This window comes from Entelurus aequoreus, linkage group LG12, assembly GCF_033978785.1.
Source record: "Entelurus aequoreus isolate RoL-2023_Sb linkage group LG12, RoL_Eaeq_v1.1, whole genome shotgun sequence".
Taxonomy (NCBI): domain Eukaryota; kingdom Metazoa; phylum Chordata; class Actinopteri; order Syngnathiformes; family Syngnathidae; genus Entelurus; species Entelurus aequoreus.
The window spans coordinates 26,663,486-26,686,061 of record NC_084742.1 but is presented as its reverse complement, the minus strand read 5'-3'; the positions used below and the strand labels follow the sequence as shown (position 1 = coordinate 26,686,061).

The window sequence follows — 22,576 nt, the reverse complement described above, 5'->3', positions numbered from 1 at the left end:
CCTGAGATGACAATGACCTGGATGAATGAGAACCTTCATAGACATGTACGGTACAAAGCAATATATACATTTAAAAAAAAGACTGGGTTAAATAAAATAATATAGAGCAGGGTTCCATCTCGGTCCACACTCCATATCAGAAGGTGGCGGTAATGCACACCATAAGGTTGCTTGTCAACCGCCATTGAACCAGAGAAGAAGAGAAAGAAGAAGCCCGTATGCGCGCGCTACTTGGTTTAGGAAGTTTCTGCCCAAGTGGACGTACGTGTACTCTTGTTGAAAACATTTGCCGAAAATGGCAAATGTCCTCGGAGTCACTGGTGCATTATCGTTCGGAAATGAAGACAGTTTGCACCAACAGGGTAAGAGAACATATATGTGTCGTTTTTGCTGTTTCTATTGAAATCAGTACTACTGTCTGTCTCCTGTACGTCGTTTTATTCTACAGTTTTGGCCTCCTTTCCACTCTGTGACATGACCGAAGACGACCTGAGACCGAACCCTCAGCTCTGTAAACTCTTGGCGACTCTTGCACAACATGTGGATAAAACGGGACTTACCATCCCTCTGAAAACAGAGTTGAAAAAGGTACAGAAATGTGTTTACATCCAGCAGGGGTTGTTGTCGATTATGTGATCTGTCCTGGGACCAGTGGTCCATACCACTAAGGGCACTAATGAGGCTGGTCGCCACCTATTGAATTTCGTTTATTTGGCCCGAAAAATAGTAACGTCCACCCATCCATTTTTCTACCGCTTGTCCCTTTCGGGGTCGCTGGAGCTGTCACGCCAAATTTCTTCCCCCTACAAAAACCTCCCCTCCCCCACCCCCCCTATTTACTTCCGGGGTCATTTCCTCCTACGTCATTGACAGCGATCGATAGCACTTCGGCTTTGACTGCCTGTCGCTGGAAGGATACTTGTTTTTTTTATTGTTTTTTTATTTTTTATAATATAGTGTTAACTTAACAAATCGTCTGTATTAATCGGACAAATTAACTTGAGGATATTCCTGACTGCAAATTTGACTGGGTGTTAACATTTAGTGGTCAATTGTACGGAATATGTACTTCACTGTGCAACCTACTAATAAAAGTCTCAATCAATCAATCAAAGACTTGTGGACATATGCAGAAATGAATAACAGTGTACAATAAGTTAATTCATTATCAATCAACAGTATCAAACTTTATTAAAACTAAATTTTTTTGTTAAATTCATTTTTTTTTTTAGTTCTCTGTTTGCTGTCTGTTCGCTGTCAATGACGTAAGAGGAAATGACGTAAGTAAGAGGAAATGACCCCGGAAGTAAATGGGGGGGCTTTTGTAGGGGGAAGAAATTTGGCGTGACAGAGCCTATCTCAGCTGCATTCGGGCGGTAGGCGGGGTACACCCTGGACAAGTCGCCACCTCATCGCAGGGCCGACACAGATAAACAGACAACATTCACATTCACACTAGGGCCATTTTAGTGTTGCCGATCAACCTATCCTTTCGGTATTTACTATACATTTTTATCCTTGTTCATTAGTGCAGTGTTTTTCAACCACTGTGCCGCGGCATACTAGTGTACCGTGAGATATTGTCTGGTGTGTCGTGGGAGGTGATGTAATTTCACCTAATTAGGTTAAAAATATTTTTTGCAAACCAGTTATTATAATCCGCAAATAATGTGCCGTTGTTGAATAACAGTGTACGATATACTTTCTATAACGCGGCAGCGTAACCGTGTAATACTCTTCCATATCAGTAGGTGGCAGCAGGTAGCTAATGCTTTGTGGATGTTGGGAACATTGTTTGTCGTGATCACAATATGCAGACGACAGCGGGAGGCAGCGTGTTGGTAAAAAGGTATCTAATGCTTAAACCAAAAATAAACAAAAGGTGAGTGCCGCTAAGAAAAGGCATTGAAGCTTAGGGATGGCTATGCAAAACGAAACTAAAACTGAACTGGCTGCAAAGTAAACAAAAAACAGAATGCTGGACGACAGCAAAGACTTACAGCGTGTGGAGCAGCAGACGACGTCCACAAAGTACATCCGTACATGACATGACAATCAACAACAAAATAGGAAACACTACACACAGGAAAACAGCAAAAAACTAAAAATTAGTCACGGCGTGATGTGACAGGTTGTGACAGTACACCTACTTTGAGACGAGCTATAGTGATGCATGGTTGGTTATGGTTTGAATTTATATTCAACAATTGCGAGAACGACTTTTTACTGTCAATATCGGCTGCTGAGTTTCATTTTTTTAAGTTTTCCGCTAGTGGTGTGCCTCTGGATTTTTTCAAAGGAAAAAAATGTGCCTTGGCTCAAAAAAGGTTGAAAAACACTGCATTAGTGTATATGTAGTGAGAGAACACTCTTCCACTAGATCAGTGGTTCTTAACCTTGTTGGAGGTACCGAACCCCACCAGCTTCATATGTGCATTCACCGAACCCTTCTTTAGTGAAAAATATATATATATATTTTTTCAAATTCAAGACAAAGTTATATGTTTTTTTTTACTGGTGCACAAAATGAACCGTGCATGAACATCACCTTGTTCAAAGAACAAAACCAACACAGTGCATGAACTCACAACAAATTACACGCCTGCAAATCAGTGTGACTTCTGCTGTTGCCATATCCATAATACACCGATAGGGAAAAGTTTTTATTTACACGCTGAGTCAGGTGTGTCTTGACCTCCGCTGAGGAGGCTCCGTCGAACCCGAGGCCGACTCACGAACGCCTAGGGTTCGATCGAACCCAGGTTAAGAACCACTGCACTAGATAGAAGATCCACAGCTAACCTGTGTATGCACCTGCTGCCATACAACACCAGTGACATTTGTTTGGTGCTGTGGCGTGAGACGTGTCTATTAAATAATTTCCACTTATTAACGCTATACATTAGGGCTGCAGAATTCTGAAAAACATTTGATTCATTAATTTCTTGCCCAAAGTTGAGATCACGATTCTCTCTTGACAATTTTCTTTTCAGACACACACACACACACACACACACACACACACACACACACACACACACACACACACACACACACACACACACACACACACACACACACACACACACACACACACACTGTGTTCATGGGCATGTGCTTTCGGGTTTAAGAAGTCACCGGAAGTACAGTTGATTGAGGACTCTTTCAATAGAAATGAATAAAAACACAAAAAAATCCAAGTTAATGCTGACAACAACAATGGCAGCACCAGTTTTTTGTGCAGCTCCTCTACATCCACATTTTTTCTTTCCTTTAGTGGTATTTAAAGGCACACCGAGTAAACTGGACACTTAATTTTCTTCCTGCAAATTTCTGTGTTGGCGTTCTCCTTAACAAAAGATTTTACCTGTGGCTGTTTTTTTTTCAGGCTGAGCAAAAGCTGCAGAGCCAGCGACGTAGATGGCTGCGCTCCGAGACCCTCCACAGATCCCTGCAGGAGATTATCCAGGAATACAGTGTCCAGAAGCATCGTTCTACTGTACAACCGGACCAGAAGATGGTGCAGTAGTATGACAGGAAATAAATGAACCGACATCTGCCACATGTCACTGATGCAAACTATTTCTTAACAGTTTTATGAGACAATGGAAAGGTGCCTTGTTGTGACAATGTGTGCCAGACAGTTGGATCTCAGCAACACCACCAAGCAGGATCAGCCCTTTGTTTTGGGCTTGACCCCCCCGCAGGTGATGGAGCTCATGCCTTCAGAGAAGGTACATGAAGGAAATACACTCAGGCTGTTATTTTTTACCTGGCATTATCTCATAGTAAAAATGTTTGTTAGTTATTTAAGTAATGCACATTTTGCTTTGTCAATGCCAGAATGTGCAAAAAATGAAGCAGATTCTACCCAGAGAGCTGGAGGAACATCTAAAGAAAAAGTGTCTCAGCTTCCTCTCCTACTATCAACCTGAATGTGGTGAGATTTCTTCACACACACAAATGGATCATGTCATGTTACCTAATTGACCTGTAGATGACATGGGTATTGCTTTTTTTCTAGAGAATCAGAGTGAAGGTCTAAAGAGCTGTAAATTGTCTCATCTGTCAACCCAAATGGACAAAGACAAAAAAAGAGTGGAGAGTCTTATGGAGAGCTACCATGAAAAGGCAGTTCTCCTGCAAAGACTGACACAACTGTACCTTTCTGTGAGTTTTTTGTAGACTGAGTGCTGTTTGCTCCTACTTTTTAAACACTTCTGGTTGCTTATTTATGAACATTTAACTCTACACTTAGTGCATTTTAACAAAGCCCACTCTGCAGTGTGTAGTTTACAGTATTAATGTGACACAGTGTAACTTCTCCAGGAAATGACCAAATGTGTGCAGCTCCTGCAGTCGCTCATCTTGGAGCGCTGCTTAACAATCCAGGCAGATTTGGACAAAAAGAAGTTGGACTACTTTGAAGGCAAATGTGAATTAGTCTTGCAGAAGATAAAGTAAGGAGTTTAATGTTCTAATAAATATATGTGTGTGTATTTAACAATGTGTCTGTTTATTCTTTTTTAAGAGATGAGGTTGCTGGGATTCAGCTGGACACGTACACAGCCAACACAATATCTGCTCACAGAAAAATCAGGCAAGAGACATTTTGCATGTTTTTTTTTTATTATATAGTTTTTGATTGTACAGAGAACATGGTTTATACTTTTGTCACTTTCTTATTTGTAGGACAAAGCTGGAGTCAGAGCTGCAAGCCTGTCAGGTGGAGAAACAGTCTGTGGAGTTAAAACTTTCTTCCTTTCAGATCTTGGGCAAAGAATTTGAGGCCCTGGCTGAGGAGTACTGCAAATTTCGAGAAGAGATCGACATGAAAAGCTGGGCTTTGAAGGAATTCACTAAGGACAACATAAATTGATGATCCTATTTGATCACTGACATCATCAAACATGTTTAATACTTATTTTTGTCTGCAACATTATAAAGAAGAATTGACTCCCTTCCCTCTTAGTGCTGTCAAATAATTAAAATGTTAAATGAGATTTATAACAGGGGTGCCATTAATTAATTGTGATGAATTACAATTAGATAATCATTTGTAGTCTGTATTAATTGTTTAGTTTTGCATAAATAAAAAGACTCAGGAAAGGAAGAATTATTTATACCAGGGGTGTCAAACTCATTTTAGCTCAAGGGCTGCATGGAGGAAAATCTATTCCCATGCAGGCTGGACTGGTAAAATCATGGCTTAATCATTTTAATTAAAGACAATTTCAAAATAGTTTTATTTGTTTTACTTAAACCAAAAATAGAACAAGCACATTCAGAAAATGCACAAATTACAAATATTAGTTTTAGCAAAACCCCTCAAGTTAGTTGAAAAAAAATAGTGCAGTTTAAAAAACACCATGAAGACCACAATGAACTCAGACTTTGTCTCAGTATATTTACAAAGCCACTTCACTTTAAGCACTTTCTGTTTAGCATTCTTAGAATCAGAATCAGAATAGTTTTTATTGCCATTGTTTGAGAACGGGTTCACAAACTCGGAATTTTACTTGGTGCAATCGTGCAACATAAAACACATACAACACAGAAAAGAATAACATGAGCTGTAACTGGGCTATCAGATCTTGTTATTGTTCATGTGCCTGATGGCCGAGGGGAAAACTGTTCAGGTGGCGGGAGGTGTGGGTCTGGATGGACCGTAGTCTCCTGCCTGAGGGGAGAGGGAAGAATAGTTTGTGTCCAGGGTGAGAAGAGTCAGTTTTGATCCGACCCACATGCCTCCTGGTCCTGGAGGAGAACAGGTCCAGGAGGGGTGGGAGTTTGCAGCCAATAACCTTCTCAGCAGCACGTACGATGCGCTGCAGTCGGTTCTTGTCCCGGACTGTGGCGCCGTGGAACCACACGGTGATGGAGGAGGTGAGGATAGACTCAATGATGGCTGAGTAAAACTGCACCAGCATCTCGGTCGGCACCTTAAGTTTCCTTAGGTTGACAGTTCAACATTAAAAATGTGTTTGGAAAAGCAACCAAGTGTTTCCTCAAACCGCCACATTGGTGCCACATTTATCATCATTACAATGTTACAATCAAAACAATGATCAAAATGACACCATAATAGCCAAATTAAAGGTAACGTAACTACAAACGTATCCAATGTGAACATGGTAGATTTAAGCATAAAATAAAATAGAACAAACAAATGTAGAATCACATGTTTACAATGGAGTTCATGGTGCACACATTGTTCCGTTAACAAATTGCGAGCGCTGCACAGAACTACAAAGATGATGGTCATGTTGACTTAAGTCTTTGCATCTTACCGTTTCGGTATTTTATCTGTTTAGTGGATATTTTATAATAAAATAAGGTATTGTGTGTCGATACTGCAGCAGTCTGCCGCCATCTGCTGCCAGCCACAACAGGAGCAGCTGCTCCTTGCTTTCATTTGTGCTGACTGGAGTGGCGGCAGCCAATCCAGAGGGCTTAAAAGTCAGCTGACACGTCATCTTTAAACGGTGTGCGACTTACAGCCGTTTCTTTCATTAAAATATTGCAGCTCATTTTTATACTTAGCAAACTCAATTTGCGGGCCGGATTAAACTTTTTCGCGGGCCTTTTATGAGACGTTTGAGACCAGCTGATTTATACACTCAAAGTGTTTATTAAACATTTATTCTGGTGTAAGGAATGCATTCCACACAGCATTCTGCAGAAAATCCGATTTAGTGCACAATGGAAATGGTCAATGGTGAAAATGTAAAATGATACTTTGAATTACCTGTAATGCACAATATTCTCCACTTGAGGACAGCATAAGAACAAGCACAAGGGTAAATAAACGTATTTTGTCTGGTCCAGATTTAGGATCCACATTAAAAGCAAAGTTAGAGTTATGTTACTCTAGTAAATTTCCGACTACGATCGTTTTCATGGAAGTTTTTTTTTTAAAGTTCTGTATGAATATTTTGTTCTTTTTTTGTTTTTTTACAAATTATTATTATTATTATTTTTTTACCACAAATACAAAACACACACCAGCATGACCTTTTGATACAACTCTTGTATTGGATCCCAGTACATTCGGCAAGTGTACGGCGCTTGTGGCCAACCGGAAGTTTGCGTCACAGAAACCGGAAATGTGCGTCAGAAAATCATCTTGCTTCGTCTCCTCTCTTTGGTTTCCTCTCATCAGCATCACGGGAAGTGGCCACCCCTCCTCGCGACGTCAAACCGCTGGATAGCTGGTCCTCCTACCACCCCCTTTCCAAACACGGACCACATCTGGACACATGCACGCCGGGATTGTGGAATTTTACCAACACAAACATTTGACCTTTTTGGGGGACACGATGTCGGAAGTCCGGAAATTCACCAAGAGACTGAGCAAGCCCGGGACGGCGGCGGAGGTCAGACAGAGCGTCTCGGAGGCGGTGAGGAGCACCGTGGACCCGGTGGTGAGCTTCATTTTTTGGAACAACATACCGAAACAAGCCAGAAAAACATAATTCGGTTGATGTTTTTCAAACGCAGTGAAATAGGTTGCGTTCAAATGCACAGCATAACATGAAGGTATCACAATTTACATTTTGAACTCCAGCACCCCCCTTGACCCCGAAAGGGACAAGCGGTAGGAAATGGATGGATGGACGTTCATTTCCCCGAAGGGATCTGCCATGATAAGTGAGGGACAGTCCTTCTTTTGTCTTCCAGTTGGGACAGCTGAAGCATGGCTTTCACTGCCTCCCCATGTCTGATAGACATCCCCCTGGTGAGGAAAATAAATATCAACTAGCATTGGTGCAATCAAGCCCAATGCAATGTCCATGCCCTCATTCGTTTTGTTGCTGTTATATCAGCTCCATAGCTGAGTGCAGTCATGAGAGGATTAGGCACAGCGGTTTGAGGCGAAAAAGGCACCAGAGAACCCTGCTGACACAGCATTGTGGCGGTGTGGATTTATTTTTCCACTGTGTCAAAAGCACCACATGACATGTTTGACATTCTTAGTGGCTTGAAAGTGCACTTTCTTGTCTTCTGTGTTGTAGATGGCCAGGCGGGGACAAAGTAAGATTTCAAAGTTTCACGGTGACTATACTTAGAGCTGTGTTTTTCAACCTTTTTTGAGCCAAGGCACATTTTCTGCATTGAAAAAATTTGGAGGCACACCACCAGCAGAAATCACAAAAAAACAACAACTCAGTTGACAGTAAAAAGTCGTTGTCGCAATTGTTGGATATGACTTTAAACCATAACCAAGCATGCATTACTATAGCCTTTGTCTCAACGTAGGTATACTGTCACCACCTGTCACATCACGCCGTATGAGTTTTTTGCTGTTTTCCTGTGTGTAGTGTTTTATTTCTTGTCTTGCGCTGCTATTTTGGTGGCTTTTCCTCTTTTTTTTGTATTTTCCTGTAGCAGTTTCATCCTTTGAGCGATATTTCCTACATCTACTTTGTTTTAGCAATCAATAATATTTCAGTTGTTTTTATCCTTCTTTGTGGGGACATTGTTGATTATCATATCATGTTCGGATGTACATTGTGGACGCCGTCTTTGCTCCGCAGTAAGTCTTTGCTGTCGTCCAGCATTCTGTTTTTGTTTACTTTGTAGCCAGTTCAGTTTTAGTTTCGTTCTGCATGGCCTTCCCTAAGCTTCAATGCTTTTTCTTAGGGGCACTCACCTTTTGTTTATTTTTGGTTTAAGCATTAGACACCTTTTTACCTGCATACTGCCTCCCGCTGTTTCCGACATCTACAAAGCAATTAGCTACCGGCTGCCACCTACTGAGATGGAAGAGTATTACACAGTGACTCTGCTGAGCTTTAGACAGCACCGACACTCAACAACAACACATCATTTGCAGACTATAATTACTGGTTTGCAAAAATATATTTTTAACCCAAATAGGTGAATTTAGATAATCTCCCACGGCACACCAGACTGTATCTCACGGCACACTAGTGGTTGAAAAACACTGACCTAGAGGAGTGTAATGATTGCGTCATACAACGTTGAATCGTTTGTTGCTGGTTTCCCTCTTCAGCTGCTTGACTAGAGTTAGTTTTCTTTGAAAGGCACAGTTGAGGGAATTCCCTCAGGAATGTGTGCAAACATACTTCCTGTGACTTGTGTGTTAATCGTTGTCCTTTTGTGTACCGCTGCTTTACTCGAATGCACCAGTTGCATGTCTAGGCCTTGGATTTACTAGCATATTTGCAGTTGAATTTGAAGCATGAACGCATGAACAGCTGCTGAAAAGACAAATAGGGATTTTTCTGCAATTGTGTTGCTTAGATACTGACACCCTGAGGAGCACCTAATAGTGCGGATGGAGTTAACCTGCTGATGAAGTCCACATGTTGTCGCCTGCACATGTGGCGTGTGCTTCTGGAAATCTCACTAACATCATCATCCAAACTCTGCAGGGTTGTTAGTATTATTAGCATAGCTTGTTTTAGTCTTTTGGAGGACAGAGTGTGATGTCCATTGCAGGCTCAGTCTGACCCACATTGTGTTCTGAAGCTCCCTGTGTGTGTTTTTACATTTACAGAAAAGCAGAAGTTTCTTCTCTTTGCCCTCACCCCTCCTCTGTCGTAACATGATCCGGCTTTCTGGTGCTACTCAAAGCTGGCTCGTGACTTGCAGCGCTGCGGTTGAGCTTGTTGCACATGACAGGAAGCACAACTGCCGCTTTTGGGCCTACAAACATGCGCGCCGTCCACAAGATAGTTTAGATGTTGCTCACATGTGGCCGATGGTATTCGGGTTTCACAGTAAAAGGGACGACCAAACTGATGGTGGAAAAACATGCAAGGGGTGTTTTGGCACTTATCGTAGTTTAAAGGTCACAGGTCAGTTCATTTTGGGTACAGTAAGAGAACAAAATGTAAAACGTAATGGCTGACATTCCAACTTGTAGCCGCGTTCCCCAGCTTTACTGAACAATGTGAAGAAGGATTGCGTGATATGGACGATGTAAATTTGGCCGACGATAGAATTTTTATACTATCGTCATATCGTGATAATGCATGTTGATGACACATTCTAGCTGTGTCCCTCAAATTTGACAGCGACAAACGAACTAAGGCGTCCTCAATGCAATTTAGCATCCTCGTTAATGAGCCAGCAACTAATGCGTCTCCACAGTGCAGCTTCTAAATCAGTAATCCTCGCCTCCATGGCGGGAAATTAAGGGTGTAACGGTAAACAAAAATTTCGGTTCGGTACGTACCTCGGTTTAGAGGTCACGGTTCGGTTCATTTTTGGTACAGTAAGAAAACAACAAAATTATTTATTTACCAAATTTGTAAACAATGGCTTTATCCTTTTAACATTGGGAACACTATAATAATTCTGCCCACGTTAATCCACATTAAACTGCCTCAAATTGTTGCTCAGATTAAATAAAATGACAAAACTTTTCTTCTACATATAAAAAGTGCAACATTAAACAGTTTCAAGTCAACTCATCATGCTTAATTTATTACAGCATTTGGTCTGCCTGTAGTTGATTTTTATTATGCAAATGTTATATTTTTATCAACATGTGATAGCAGGGACCCTGCCATTCAAAACTAGGCTGCTCCATTACTAATGATTAATGTAACTATAGCTGAAAAAATAGTACAATAGCAATAGGAGAGACTATTTATCCCTGAACACCATGGAGTTCATGTAGGCTTAATGATGCAGTTACATTATTATATCAACTATCAGAGACAGAAACTCTTCATTTAATATAATGTCCTTTTTTGCTGCTTCAACACAGCTCAATCAACACAGAAAAAGGTCAAGTGAAACAACAGACAGACAGGGCTTTGCTGTCCGTAACACAAACACACACACACACACACACACACACACACACACACACACACACACACACACACACACATACATGCACGCACGCACACACACACACGCCGCAAAATGAGCTAACGTTACGCTAAAACCGAATCAGCCTTCACCTCAAGCCAGGACTGCGAGCGAGCTGAGCTGCAGTTTATATTTCTAGAACGTCAACGGGCTCATAGTGATGTTACTAGTAGTTGACTGGGAGGTGTTTATTATAATTTGGGGAGAGTCCGCTGCCTGATGCTTACCTGCTAAACGCTAAGCACTGACTACATGCGCTCTGAATACGCACTGCTGATTGGCTGTTACCGCTCTGAATACGCACTGCTGATTGGCTGTTACCGCTCTGTATGTAACCAATCAGATGGTTGTGTGGGTGGGACAATGCTGGGTGCTGTGTACTGACAGAGACAGGCAGAAGGAAGCGGAGCAGCTTGTTAAGACTTTAGCTTAGCTTAATATGTTCGTGTGGAAACTCGTTCGGTACACCTCCGAACCGAACCAAACCCCCGTACCGAAACGGTTTAATACAAATACACGTACCGTTACACCCCTATGGGAAATATACTGTTTTTTTTACATGGAACATTATCACTGGGGGACAAGTAATTGCTATGCATGCTACATTACACTGCATAGGAGGATACAAAAAAGCATAGCTAACCGCTAAGCTAGAGCTCTTTAATATCAATGGGGTGGCGGAACGATACAAATATCAACAACAACGATACCAAGTTTAGTATTAGTATATTGTTGGTACTATTGTGATTAGATCAATGTTTTTTAATGTCAAAAAATAGTTTTTGTTATTTTTTACAAACTCAGGGAATAAGAGCCAAAAGAAGTTTTAGCTTTTGTTTAGTTATTTTGCACTATTGACTTTATTATAAATGTATGTAAAAAGGGAATAAGGATATAATTCGAGTTATAATATTAATTTATATTGTTACACTGCCATCCTGTGTTTTTGTTGAATTTCAGTTGTGATCAAAAATGTAATCCTGAAAATTTTAAGTATGAACATTGGTCTGAGCAATACTGCCCCTGTAACTACTTGGTATCTGATCGAGACAAAAATTTGTCCTATCCCACAAAACTAAATTAAAGTATCCAAACAACTGAAGAATAAGTGCTTATTACATTTTAACAGAAGTGTCGATAGAAAAATGTAACAGCAGAAAGTAACCAGACAATAATAGTAAATTAGCAAGTACCGTAAATTAATAGTTAATGCATTTATCGTTACATCAGTGCTAATTTTGTTGACTAATAATTTGCGTCTTAGTTATCTTCAACCTATTTCCCTTTGAATACAATAAGTCGATAACTAATAAAAACAAATGCGCAATGACTAAGACAAAGACGAAATTAACTGACATTTTAGTCAACGGAAAAAAAACGAGACAGAAACGAAATGCAAATATAAGTTATTAAACATGGAATGTTTTAGGAAACATGGTTGTTGCTCTGACATAATATTGACATCACAATTGCAGAGGAGCTCAGAACACAGCAAAGAACAGCAAACAAAGTAAATAAACTGTATTTTCTATTCTTTTATGTGACAATTAAATGTGACTGTACAGCAAATCATGACAAAATGGTTACCAGCATAGGATTATTTGTCACAACTGTTAAAGATGACAGCTTTTTTTTTTTAATGGTGCAGATATTGATCAAAAGCAGACTGTTACAAAGAAAACTAAAGTACACAATCTTATAGACATCTTTATGAAGCTGAACTACAAAAAAATACTTGAAAGATATTTGACTTTTACATGTGGAGCAAAAAATCACCAACTGCATAATTCCTTTTGTCTTAAACAAATTATCTGCAGGTAGCCTAAATAAAGGTGCTTTAAACGAAACTTCAAAGATGTTTTATCATTTCCGATTTATGTCAGTTGACTAAATTTACAAAATTTTAACTGACTAAAATGGTTTTAAATATCATAGACTAAAACCAAATCAATTTACATGGCTAAAATTTGACTAAAATAAAATATTTTTTTATCAAAAGACTAACTGAAAATAAACTTAAACTTTCTGTCAAAATGAACACTGCGTTACACTCTTATTAGATACCCATGAAGGAGGTGTCTCTCCCAGTAATTTAGTGGTGGACTGGACAAGCTGCATGTTGACGCGGGTCAAACCTGGTTTAAAGTCACAGAACTGTAAGCTGCTCTTAGTGTTTCAAGCTATAGAGGATGACTTCACAGGAAGCGTTCATCTTGACTAGACAACCTAAAAAAATGGCATTCCCATTGAGTTTGCTCTCAGGTTTTCCATGTGTTTCTGCTCGGCATTACACGCTGACGTTTTGGAGTTAGTCCCCTTTAAAAACATCTTTTGGGTCAGATCAGTGTCAGATGTTGTTTTTAAAGGTGGATGTAATATTCTTTGCTTTGTTGGTCTTCAGTATGCATCATAACCCAACAGGCTTGTAGGATTTAGTACACCTTTGGTTCTCAAACTTTTTTCACCAAGTACCACCTCAGAAAACACTTTTCTCCACAAGTACCATCATAATGACCCACAGTAAAATATAGTAGCATAGTATGCCTAAATATTCATTAAAAACAAGGCAGAGATTTTACGTAAAAAGTGTGTTTAATATTGTTGGTCCCTGTAACATTACACACCGTTTGAACAGTAACACTGTGTTTGGATATTTAATGAAGTGATTCTTTGGCATAACACTAGATGGAGCTCACGTACCACAGTTTGAGAATCAGTGGTATACACACTAAAAGTAACATGGCTTATCCCCCCTCATCTCTTTCCTCAGGAGCAGCCCAAGATCATCGAGCCTCTGGACTACGAAGCGGTGGTGTTCCAAAGAAAGGCTCAGATCCACAGTGACCCCCAGCGAGACCTGCTGCTCTGTCCGGTCGACGATGTTTCGGTGACGTTTTGTTTTCTACGATCTTGTTTTAGTTGTATTCATGTTGTTAATTGTTGGTATCTGGCTGAGTGAGACAGTCAATGACAGGCAGGGATAATGCTAATACGTGTAATGTATTGACCTGAGCATAAAACTGTATTTACCAATATTTGTTTCCCCCTTAAACATTCAGAAAAAGACGGGTCATCCTTTATTCTTGGTCTTGAGGTTTATGCACACAAACCAACAGGCCCTTGCTGGGTTGCATTCTGGCGTCCACTGTAGAAGGTTTTGTGATTGAAATTATCACGGTTGTCATTGTTACCACGATATTGTTGAATGTGCCCCCTAGCTATTAGCTGATACTAGCGAGTAAGACCAGATGTTTTGGGTGGATCTTACAGGGTTACATGTGACATTTACTATGCCAACTAATAGAGAGCAGGCTTGTTTTTGCTTGTAATTTAAAGCATAACAATTAGCTGAGAGACAGCTCTTATCTCAAAATACTCTTAAGTTGAGGTACTATTGTATAATATTAAATGTCTTAAATTTTGGATAAGAATATATTTAAAAAAAACGGATTTTGTAAAAGACTTCCTAAATTTATAGCCATTGAATAATGAGGGGCGTGTTGATTTATTTTCGGACCAATACGGTAACACAGACTGACGCTACCTTAATTTGTTGGGAAATAATTTTTTATTTAAAAAACGGATAAATTGCATTACATAACATTACATTTAGCTGCATATGAATGCAAAAGGAATGTTTTCCCTTAAAGCAAAGTGTTCTGCATCCGCTCTTTAGTACCGTGAAAGTATTCTTCCTTACACCACTGGAATGCTCTGCTTCAAACATACAGTTTTATTTTTTACAGTTTTGACCAAAAAGAGTCAGGCGTTCTCCAAAGCATCCCAGCCAGACACCTCTGCTCTCAACACATGTGGTTGTATTTACTCAGAGGAGGACAATGCTGTGACAGCTCATATGTTTCTCTCTTCTATTTTCCACTCACTCATCATGCACGCGCATATGTGCACGTGCAGGAGTCCCATATATCCCGGCAGAGGAGAACTGTGGTTCCCTCTGTGCCCCAGAATGCTGAGCGGGATGCCAGGAGTCTGTTTGCCAAAGAGGTACTAACTCAGGAAATGTGTGATAATTAAAGATCATCAAGTGGAGGTTAATGGAGCTTTTGGCTTGTAATTGATGATTTTAAGATACTGTATGTGGTGAACCTAATGGATTTGAGTACCCTTGTCTTCTGCTAAAAAAACCATTAAATCTGGCCTACTTGATCTTTCTTTTCCAAACTGAATAAAAGCAATATGTGCAAGGAAATCCTCTGTTCAGAAATGTTGGATTCAATGTTCCAGAAACAAACTTTGTCCAGGCCTGTGACTCACAGTCAGAGGACTGCAATTTGAACAGACCTTGTTATTAAAGTCTGTTTTGTGTGTCTGGCAGTGCATCAAGATGTACAACACTGACTGGCACATCATCAACTACAAATATGAGCCTTATTCTGGCGACTTCCGCATGTTACCGAGGTAAGTTAGGATGGAAGTTGTGTTTATTATTTTTGTTGTAGTTTGCAGCGGAGTTGAACTGCGCTGCTGAGAGCTATTTGACTTCATTTACCACTCTTTTTTGTCTCATCATTTACCATGTTCATGCAGCCAAATGACGTCATCCAATTATTAAAAACAGCTCCCAGTGTAAAACTATGATTACTCCATCTGCAGGAATAATCATATATGTTTTTTTTCTTTAACTTTTATTTACCCAAGAAAGTCCCATTAAGATTTAAGTTAAATGAATACCTCTGGGTTTTAGAACAATATATATACTACGTACTAGGAGTGTCAAGGTACACCATAATTAAGATTTGGTAAGTACCTCGGTTTTTAGGTCACGGTTCGGTTCATTTTGGGTATTGTAAGGGAACAAAATGCGACACAAAACTGCTTAGCTTTTGTGTAAATGTAAATTTAAAAAAAAATGAAACAAATGTCAAACTGTTGTCAGGTAATTCCCCAATTCTAAAAAAAAACTAACAAAAAAAGTTTACAGCAAAGAAGCCAATTAGTTCCCTAATTTTGAGTGTACATAAATGAAGGTGTGTGTTGCTGAGCCCGACCTGGACATAATCTGGACTGGACCTGGTTTTAAGAACTCTTTAAACAATCTAATTTCATTGACAACCTGGTCTGGTGAAGATAAAGTCCTTTAGTTTGAAAAAATAAAATAAATAAACAACATTTTCTTGAACGAAAAATAAAATAAAATAAAATAAAAAAAAGTTACATAGAAACTAGTAATTAATGAAAATGAGTCAAATTAACTGTTAAAGGTTAGTACTATTAGTGGACCAGCAGCACACACAATCACACAATCATGTGTGCTTCACGGACTGTATCCCTTGCAGACTGTATCGTTATATATTGTAGGAACCAGAATATTAATAACAGAAGGAAACAAACCTTTTGTGTGAATGAGTGTAAATGGGGGAGGGAGGGTTTTTTGGTTGGTGCACTAATTGTAAGTGTATCTTGTGTTTTTTATGTTGATTTAATGAAAAAATAAAATAAAATAAAAATAATCCAATTATAAACCTTAATTTCCTAAGACAAATAAATGGCATTCTTTAAACTATTACTGTTGCAGTTTTTTTTGCATAGTTTTATTTTCCTAAAAGACCCACTCAGCACTATTCTTCACACTTATTATATTCCTTCCCAATCCAGAAAAACAAAGTTGTGTCGATCTTTAGCAAGAAGCTAATGCTAGCGAGTAAGACCAGATGTTTTGGGCGGATCTTACTGGGTTCAGTGTGACATGGCGGTGATGCATGTAACTAAAAAAAAAAAAAGGTAGGGTGGGGCCAAGCCATTTTAGTAAATTAAAAACAAATACAATCATTTCAAAATTAATCTTAAAATGTACGTGCAGCCAGTGGAGAGACAGTGGGGGAAATGTGCTGATATTTTTAGTGCCTGTAAAAAGCAGTGTTTTGCACCCTCTGAAGACGTGCAGTAGACGTCTTGCTAACCCCAATGTCAAGTATTAAAGTAATCCATTACTGGATTACTGTTACAAAGTGCTTGTGCAAGAGAACTGGTTTTATTTTGACCAAGCTCGATTTTACGGCAGCCTTCATCTGACTGTTTAGCTTCAAATCTGACTGCATCTTTATTCCCAAATTTGTTATTATTGGTTTTGTATACTGAGCAAAGGACCAAGATCTACAGGTGTGGTCCCAGTGATACCATGAAAAACCACCACTTTTAGTCTTTTTTTTTCATTAAAATTTAAAAGTTTAAGAGCCATCCAGGCCTTTATTTTGTCATAACAACATAGAAAAGGTGAGCAGGCAGTCATCTGTATAACATTGAGCTTTTTATAAAATGTTAAACTCAATTTGATATATCATTAGATATTATACTAATTTGCTTTGTCACCATAATCACAAAGCTTATATAAAATTCAATCAATCAATCAATCAATTAATCAAAGTTTATTTTTATAGACCTTAATCACAAGTGTCTCAAAGGGCTGCACAAGCCACAACGACATCCTCATCCCAAATCCCACATCAGGGCAAGAAAAAAACTCAACCCAATGGGATACAATGAGAAACCTTGGAGGGGATCGCAGATGTGGGAACCCCCCCTCCCCTGGGCGACCGGTGCAATGGATGTCAAGTGGATCTAGTTAATAGTGTGAGAGTCCAGTCCATAGTGGGGCCAGCAGGGGATCATCTTGAATGGAGACAAGTCAGCAGCGCAGAGATGTCCCCAATTTATAATAATTTATGTCGAAAATAGTTTTACCTACAGTGTATTGGATTTGTTTTTGAATTTTTATTGCACAAACCCTTTTGGTTTTTTGTTCTGTCTATAGTTTAAGTTAGCATTTTTTGTTATATTTTAAAAATAGTAAAGTGGTTTACACAAAAGCTATTTGTTCCTTTATACTTTTTGTTTTTGTTCCCTTATACTTTCCAAAATGAACCAAACCGTGGCCAGTATGTATCAAACTGTGATCATGGCGTATCGTTACACCCTTAGTACTGAACAATGCCGGCACACTGGTTTCATACTATCCACTTTTTCTGTTTATCTATTTCACCACAAAGGCCGAGTGTTTCCAAACAGGAGATTTTAACAGAAGAGGGTTTTCAAGCTCTGGCTTCTTCTTGGCACTATCACTATAGCCAAAGGCTGGCCTGCATTGGTTTTGTTTACGGAGTAGACGCAAGCATGACTATGGACAATTACACTTACTGTCCCTCAACTCATGTTCTGTAGAATAAATTGGATACAAATACATGTACCAATACTCTTTTATTATATATTATTGTATGTTAATGCTACCAAAATATATAGTCGATGCACAATTGAGCAGACTGCACAGTGGGAGAAAGCAATTATTTGTGGATGCCTGCTGAGCAACTCTCTTTGTCTCCCTTGTTTTTCTGAAGCAAAGGCCTCAAGGCGGACAAGCTGGCCACTCACGTGTTCGAGGTCGATGAAGAAGCCAAAGATGAGGTGAGGCAGGGTTAGCTTGAATTGGATGGCGGCTATCCACTCATTTGATGTCAACCACCTTTCATTCATCATGTTCTACATACCCTGAATTACACCCGCTGTTGTGTGGCCCGTTGAGTCCAGCCAGCAATGTCGTCAGACAGGGCAGTAAAAAACCAGAAGCCCTCCATAAATGTTCCATAAATAGATCCTATTGATCCTCCTCCCTCTTGCCCTCAGGCCGGATGCGTATGGATCGAGACGGAGAAAGGGTTTAACTAGGGAAAACAAATACGGCTCTATCACCGTGCAGATGGCTCGATTGCTTCTTGAAAGTGCATCATTGTTGCAGTTTTACCTCCTGACTTGAGCTATGTTTGTGGAATATTAGAGCACATCAACAAGGGGGAAAAGAAAAAGCACAATGGATGTACCTGCACCTTACAGAGAGATTCAGAATGGTCCATGTAAAAACACAATTACAGTCGCATTGAAGCTCATCAAAGTGTTTGAGTGTACCTAATGTTGTGGCCAGTTACACAATGCCCAGGTCTGCCAAATTTGGGGATTAGCTTTGCAGAAACATGTGTTCAGGGAATTACTGACAGCAGACGAAAATACTGTAATAATATGACACTTTACAGGAAACACTATTAATCCTTTGTATACAGTATAATCCTGTATGTATCTCTATAGGCCCATAACAGTGAATCATTACTATGATATAGGAGGCGTGCACCAATAGGTGAGAAATGCAGGGCTATCAATAGAAAGTAGACTGTAGTGATGTCTTTAATGCAAGAATGGAGAAGAGTAGCCAACCAATGAGATTACAGGAAGAGGTTGGAGAGGGCGATATGCAAAAGGACAGGAACGCCACTTGAATGTGATTAGGCCCGTCTCTCTCGCTGACGTGCGCACACACACACACACACACACACACACACACACACACACACACACACACACACACACACACACACACACACACACACACACACACACACACACACACACACACACACACACACACACACACACACACACACACACATTTTAATTGACTGAATACATTACTTGGGATGAGAAGCAGCTGTGACATCCCTGACGTTGCAATCATGATGTGTTTGTGTGCTACAGGACACGGCGTCGCTTTGCTCGCAGAGAGCCGGCATCATGAAGCAGGGGTGGCTTCAGAAAGCCAACATCAACAGCAGCCTTTCCGTCTCCATGAGGGTGAGTCATCTCGGTGGCACAAACAAACCGTCACAGAATGACACAAAACAATCGAGCTCTACACTGCAATCGTCTCCATTGCAGGTGTTCAAGAGGAGGTACTTTTACCTGTCCCAGCTGCCAGATGGCTCCTACATCCTCAATTCCTACAAAGATGAGAAACATTGCAAAGAAACCAAAGGCTCCATCTACCTGGATTCTTGCATTGACGTCACTCAGGTAGACTGTGCTGGAAAAATGAATTTTTTATGAGAATATAACTGCATCATCCCTCAATAGTTTATCGTTGGGGGTGTAATGGTACATGTATTTGTAATCGGGATTACCAACATCGGATGAAGTACAAGAATGTAGGAAGGCTTGTGGTCCTGCCAGAGAGAAGCCAGTAATTGAAAATCCTGTTTCTCTTTCTTCTTTCTATCTCCCCTTGCTCCGGCCCGGCTACGCCAAACACCTAAATATATAAATTTACTAAAGTCAAATACAAATAGCGCAACAAGAGAAATATCCCACACTTTTCTTTTGTAAAGCAAATCTGTACAGCATTTATGGGCATCTACATAAACAATATGATTTGCCTGTGGCTGGACAGGACATATCGAAAAAAGGAGAAATAAAATCCTCTTCCTCCTGTTTGGGAGCACCTGACTTTCCCTGTTAAATAAATAAATACATATTTGACAATTGTATTTATTGTAGAACTACCTGCTTGCGGTTATGTTTAATAACAAAACATAAAAGGTGTTTACACAAAAGCTAAGCAGTTTTTTTCTCTTACTGTATAACATAGACTGAATTGTGGCCTTAAAACTGCAGTACATGCCGAACTCTGAAAATGTTGTACCGATATACCCCTAGACATTATGTTGTGTTCCATGAGCTCCCTTAGCTTTCATGTGAAAAATATGCAAAGGTTTTTTCCTATGTTCCTTTTTAATACTTTTTGAAGTTACTTTTTTATTATTTTTTTTCAAGAGTTTGCTGGTTTGCACATTCAGCTCAGCTGTGAGCTGCCAGAAAGCTTTCTCTTTAATGAGGCTACTCACAAGATGAATGGGAGGAGTCTCATTCTGTCTAATGGCTTCAATGTGACAGCCTGTAGTTTATTTCTGCAGTATGCATCTGTCTATATTGTTTTATTGCTAAGGCTGGAATGGTACGCCATAATGATGGTTCGGTACATACCTTGATTTTAATGTCATGGGTTGGTTCATCTTGGGTACAGTCAGGGAACTAAATGAAAACCGCTCTATCTTTTGTGTAAACAGCTTTGATTATTTTTCAACCTGCTAGCAGGTAATTCTCAAAAACAAATATTAAATTTTGTTATACAAGGTATATCTTTTGGAAAGTATAACAATGCAGACAAGTGCAACACTAACTGTTTGAAGTGCAGCATTAATAGTTCCAGCTTGTAGCCTCCTTCTCCATCTTTACTGACCAATGGCGGCAAACTGCATTCATCTTGGAATGCTAAGTGTTCCCAATTAGTAGACTTTAACATTAGAAATGTTTTTTTTTCAAGGGATTGCTTCCATTTGGCACTATTACCAGCCATAACTCCTGCTAGCCAAAGGCTGGGCTGCTCTGTTTATGTTTACCGAGTAGACGTATGGCTGTTGCACTTAACGTGTACCGTGTCGGAAACTGGTACACATAAATAGGAATATATTTTTCAATTAAGTACCCCCTAGCTAGAGAAAATAATTTTTGGTTGGAAAAAAAAGATGTAAAACGGCACTTCGCTATCCGATTTATTAATGTCCTAAACAGTGCTCATGTACAGTGGTCCTGTTAGAAACATTTGGAAATAAAAATACACGTAAAATAACTCAGATCTTAATAAATAGACTTTTGAGATTATTATAAATGTGTATTTTTAAATGCAAATACCTATTTTTACCACTCTACATGCCTTCATGTACCGCAAGCAATATGCCTACTAGTACCTCCATTTGAGAACCACTGTATTGTACTGTACCAAACCGTAGTGTTCTTCTAAAGTTCCCTTTCTGCCAATAAAAGTATATGAAATGTCCTCCCCTCTTTTAAGAGCCCCAAAATGCGGCGTAACGGTTTTGAGCTGAAGATGCAAGACCGCTACAGCCACTTCCTGGCTGCTGACAGCGAAACTGAGATGGAGGATTGGGTGGCCACACTCAAACAGGCCCTGCAGAGCAGCACTGAGGCCTGCCAGGAAAGGAGGAATGGGCCAGAGTCCCTGGATGGCTCTTTGGGTGAGAGGAACGAACAAAAACAAATACTGCTATCTTTACTGATGCCCTACTGATGGTGCCGTCCAATCAGACGATGACATCACCTGCCAAGGTAAAAGTGAGAGCCTGCCGGAAGGTCTGGGCAGGAACCTACAACCTGAGCTCACAAAGGTACTGGTGTAAAATTAAACTTTTAATGGCATTTTGTTGACATGGACAAAGGTATAATGACCTACAAAAAGTGAAAATATGTAATTTAGGTATTTAATTTCAGTCTGTAGAGACCTAGTGTCTATTAACTTTCAACAAAGCCTTCTGTGCGCCGTGTTTGCCTTGGGCCACTCAACCACTACTTTTACTCCCCTGATCAAAGACAAGCCCCGATAGACTAAAAAATAAGGAGTGTAGGGAAGGGATTTGCTTTGACCTGAGGGTTGTAGTTTGTTTGAAGCTCTTCTCTCTGTGTATGCAAAATGTGAAAAAGGCTGGAAATGGTACGCCCCCAAAACTTGACCTTTGAACCTCTTTATGTGCTCAGTATGCCAGGGAGACAGACCAACTCAATAAGATCAACCGGAACGAAGGCAGGCAGAAGCTTTTCTCTCTGGACCCCGAGACGCAGGTAGGGGAGATGCACCTTCCACCGCTGGCTTGTGCTGTTAATTATTCATGTATTGATGGCATCACTCTTTAAACTCCACTCTCACTCCTCTTTCCCTCAGAGACTGGACTTTTCGGGTATCGAGCCAGACGTGAAGCCGTTTGAGGAGCGCTTCGGCCGTCGCGTCGTGGTCAGTTGCCACGACCTGACCTTTAGTCTGCAGGGCTGCGTCAGTGAGAAGGGCGAGAGCGTACTCACAAATGTAAGATGTCACTTA

At 40.0% G+C, this 22,576-nt stretch overlaps 2 protein-coding genes across 4 annotated transcripts in view; both read left to right on the top strand.

Annotated features, from left to right (window-relative positions):
• The first annotated feature begins 165 nt into the window (after nt 1-165).
• Nucleotides 166-5,075, top strand: LOC133662756 (HAUS augmin-like complex subunit 4). Of its 2 annotated transcripts, none has more exons than XM_062066892.1 (9): nt 166-362; nt 449-588; nt 3,389-3,520; nt 3,594-3,734; nt 3,844-3,940; nt 4,025-4,170; nt 4,330-4,460; nt 4,532-4,600; nt 4,769-5,075. In XM_062066892.1, the coding sequence occupies exons 1-9, from the start codon at nt 296-298 to the stop codon at nt 4,833-4,835; spliced, it is 990 nt and encodes a 329-aa protein (XP_061922876.1). In that variant the 5' UTR covers nt 166-295; the 3' UTR covers nt 4,836-5,075. The 2 variants fall into 2 exon arrangements, with proteins under 2 accessions (XP_061922876.1, XP_061922875.1); XM_062066891.1 differs by having other exon boundaries at nt 167-362; nt 4,693-5,068.
• Nucleotides 5,076-7,182: 2,107 nt separating this feature from the next.
• dock11 (dedicator of cytokinesis 11) overlaps nt 7,183-22,576 on the top strand; it is a 57,669-nt gene continuing 42,275 nt past the window's right edge. The window contains exons 1-11 of one of the 2 annotated variants that reach the window (XM_062065358.1): nt 7,183-7,424; nt 13,619-13,735; nt 14,764-14,853; nt 15,185-15,267; nt 18,201-18,267; nt 19,387-19,482; nt 19,567-19,701; nt 21,536-21,719; nt 21,790-21,869; nt 22,237-22,320; nt 22,421-22,561. In XM_062065358.1, the coding sequence (XP_061921342.1) occupies nt 7,260-7,424; nt 13,619-13,735; nt 14,764-14,853; nt 15,185-15,267; nt 18,201-18,267; nt 19,387-19,482; nt 19,567-19,701; nt 21,536-21,719; nt 21,790-21,869; nt 22,237-22,320; nt 22,421-22,561 (1,242 nt within the window). In that variant the 5' untranslated portion in view covers nt 7,183-7,259. The remainder of the gene's footprint in view (nt 7,425-13,618; nt 13,736-14,763; nt 14,854-15,184; nt 15,268-18,200; nt 18,268-19,386; nt 19,483-19,566; nt 19,702-21,535; nt 21,720-21,789; nt 21,870-22,236; nt 22,321-22,420; nt 22,562-22,576) is intronic. The other variant, XM_062065359.1, reaches the window with a different exon arrangement.